At 38.2% G+C, this 2293-nt stretch overlaps 2 protein-coding genes across 2 annotated transcripts in view; one reads left to right on the plus strand and one right to left on the minus strand.

The window, feature by feature from the left end:
* Nucleotides 1-377: 377 nt before the first annotated feature.
* LOC105620391 (pyruvate dehydrogenase E1 component subunit beta, mitochondrial-like) lies at nucleotides 378-1454 on the plus strand. Its single transcript, XM_012201890.1, has one exon. The coding sequence runs from the start codon at nucleotides 378-380 to the stop codon at nucleotides 1452-1454; it is 1077 nt and encodes a 358-aa protein (XP_012057280.1).
* A 217-nt stretch (nucleotides 1455-1671) lies between these two features.
* Nucleotides 1672-2293, minus strand: part of LOC105620426 (probable ATP-dependent RNA helicase DHX34) — a 13181-nt gene continuing 12559 nt past the window's right edge. Inside the window, 1 exon segment of the mRNA XM_012201921.1 lies at nucleotides 1672-1710. Coding sequence (XP_012057311.1) covers nucleotides 1672-1710 — 39 coding nt within the window.

A 2293-nucleotide genomic window follows, 5' to 3' on the forward strand; every position in this document is an offset into this window, starting at 1 on the left:
ATGTACGTAAAATTAGAAAATTGATACTTTTTATCTTCGTATACAGGAAGCCTGTTTTCCAATCATGAAGACAACCATTCGTTGATGACAATGTGTTGTTGAATCGCTATTATCCATTTATGGGCTTCATTAAAAATTTCGGCATTGGATCAATTTGAATTGTGACGTTAACATGAGATACTACGAAATTGAGCCATCTAAACCATATTATACCGAAAGTCAGCAAGAACGAATTTTCGTATAATATGCTTTTTTCCTCGAGCATTTCCTAATTTTGAAACACATATGTTTGAATTTGCATTGAAATAAAATCAAGCGATAACGATCAGAAGTTTGCTCGAAATTTAATTAAGACTGATTACAGTATTTAATTTAAAATGTATCTTGCTCGATTATTGAGGCGTAAAGAGATACTGCGAGTGAAGATTCCCACAGGCGAAACGTCCCATAGATCAGTCACGAAGATGACAGTGCGCGAAGCGTTAAATATGGCCCTCGACGAGGAGTTAGCTCGGGATGAAAGGGTATTCATATTAGGAGAGGAAGTCGCGGAATTTGATGGCGCTTACAAAATAACACGTGGTCTCTGGAAGAAATACGGTGACAAGAGACTGATCGATACACCAATTTCAGAGGCTGGATTCTGCGGTATTGCTATCGGAGCAGCGCTAGCAGGTTTAAGACCGATATGCGAATTTATGACTTTCAATTTCTCCATGCAAGCCTTTGATCGTATTATCAATAGTGCTGCGAAGAATTTCTATATGTCTGGTGGAAGATATTCCGTTCCTGTTCTATTCCGAGGGCCGAATGGTAATTGTAAAGGTTTGGCTGCACAGCACTCTCAATGTTTTGCCGCATGGTACATGAGTACGCCTGGCTTGAAAGTCATGTCGCCGGCGACCTGCGAAGATTACAGGGGCTGCTTGAAGTCGGCTGTACGAGATCCCGATCCCGTAATCATGTTGGAGAGTGAAATGCTTTACAACATTGAATTTCCCGTGTCCGATCAAGCTATGGACAAGGATTACCAGATACCTATCGGCAAGGCTAAAGTGGAGAAACCAGGAAAGCACATCACCCTAGTGACACATGGCCAGGCGTATATATATACGCTTCAAGCGGCCGAGTTGTTAGCAGGACAAGGAATCGAAGCGGAAGTTATCAATCTACGATCGCTGAGACCTTTGGATTGGGACACAATATTCAAATCAATCAGCAAAACACACAGATTAATGACCGTCGAACTGGGCTGGCCTAGATGCGGAGTAGGAGCCGAGATCATCGCGACAGTGATGGAAAATCCAGTCTTCTTTCAGTTGGACGCACCTGCGGTTCGATGCGCCGGCGTTGATGTTCCGATGCCTTATTCAGAGAAAATGGAGTACGAATGTACTCCGAAGGATCATCATATAGCTGACTATGCTAAACGCATCTGTGGCACAAAATTCTGATATAGTTTATCGATTTATGGACAATAAAGTTTCTCACTTATTGAAATATCTGATGACTCTTGGTGTAATGTCGTGAAACATTTATTGATGATGATGAATAAGTTGGCCATCGGTAATCTAATGGTATTATAATCGGGATACAGGGAAGAAAATCCGACGATGCGTTGCCCGCTTACTCCTACAATATTCCACTAGTAGTCGGACCACTTTGGATATATCATAAATCAATCCACTGTCTAAGTATGATCTCATTCAGCTGCGATATATTGTATATCGAAGTTTTGACTTGAGTTGAAAAGCAATGTTGAAAAATAATGTCGCTTGTTAACGGAATTGTTACGTTTCGAGAACCGTAACATTTTCATACCTGTTGACGAGGACCGTTATTCGGCGAATGATCCATCCGATAATCGTATCGTATAAAACAGGCATTTCTATATGTTCTGATTTATTTCTGTATCGATGATTCTTTGGAATTTTTAATATATTTAGGTAGGCATGCTGGTTTCTGAACATCTAAAATTTTCTCCACTATCTGTTGACTTTGAGGATGCATTTTTCCATTGTATTACGTTTTATATAATAATACTGTTCTAGTCCTAACTAGTTATCATTTAGTTTCTGAAACTAAATATATCTAAAAAATAAATAGGAAATGATTGTAACGATCGAATGTTAACATCTAAAAAACTGTGTGTGAAACACATATTTAATCTAATAGATAATAAATATGCATGTGCGCTTGCATAATTTACATTATTTTTGTCTATAAATTTATATACACGGAATATATTAAACAGAATATATTCATCTATAAAATATAAAATTATTAAAAAAGG

Source organism: Atta cephalotes (assembly GCF_000143395.1).
Source record: "Atta cephalotes unplaced genomic scaffold scaffold00026, whole genome shotgun sequence".
Taxonomy (NCBI): domain Eukaryota; kingdom Metazoa; phylum Arthropoda; class Insecta; order Hymenoptera; family Formicidae; genus Atta; species Atta cephalotes.

Excerpts from the sequence above, each read along its gene's own strand:
- LOC105620391 (XM_012201890.1), top strand. The coding sequence starts at position 378 with ATGTATCTTGCTCGATTATTGAGGCGTAAAGAGATACTGCGAGTGAAG.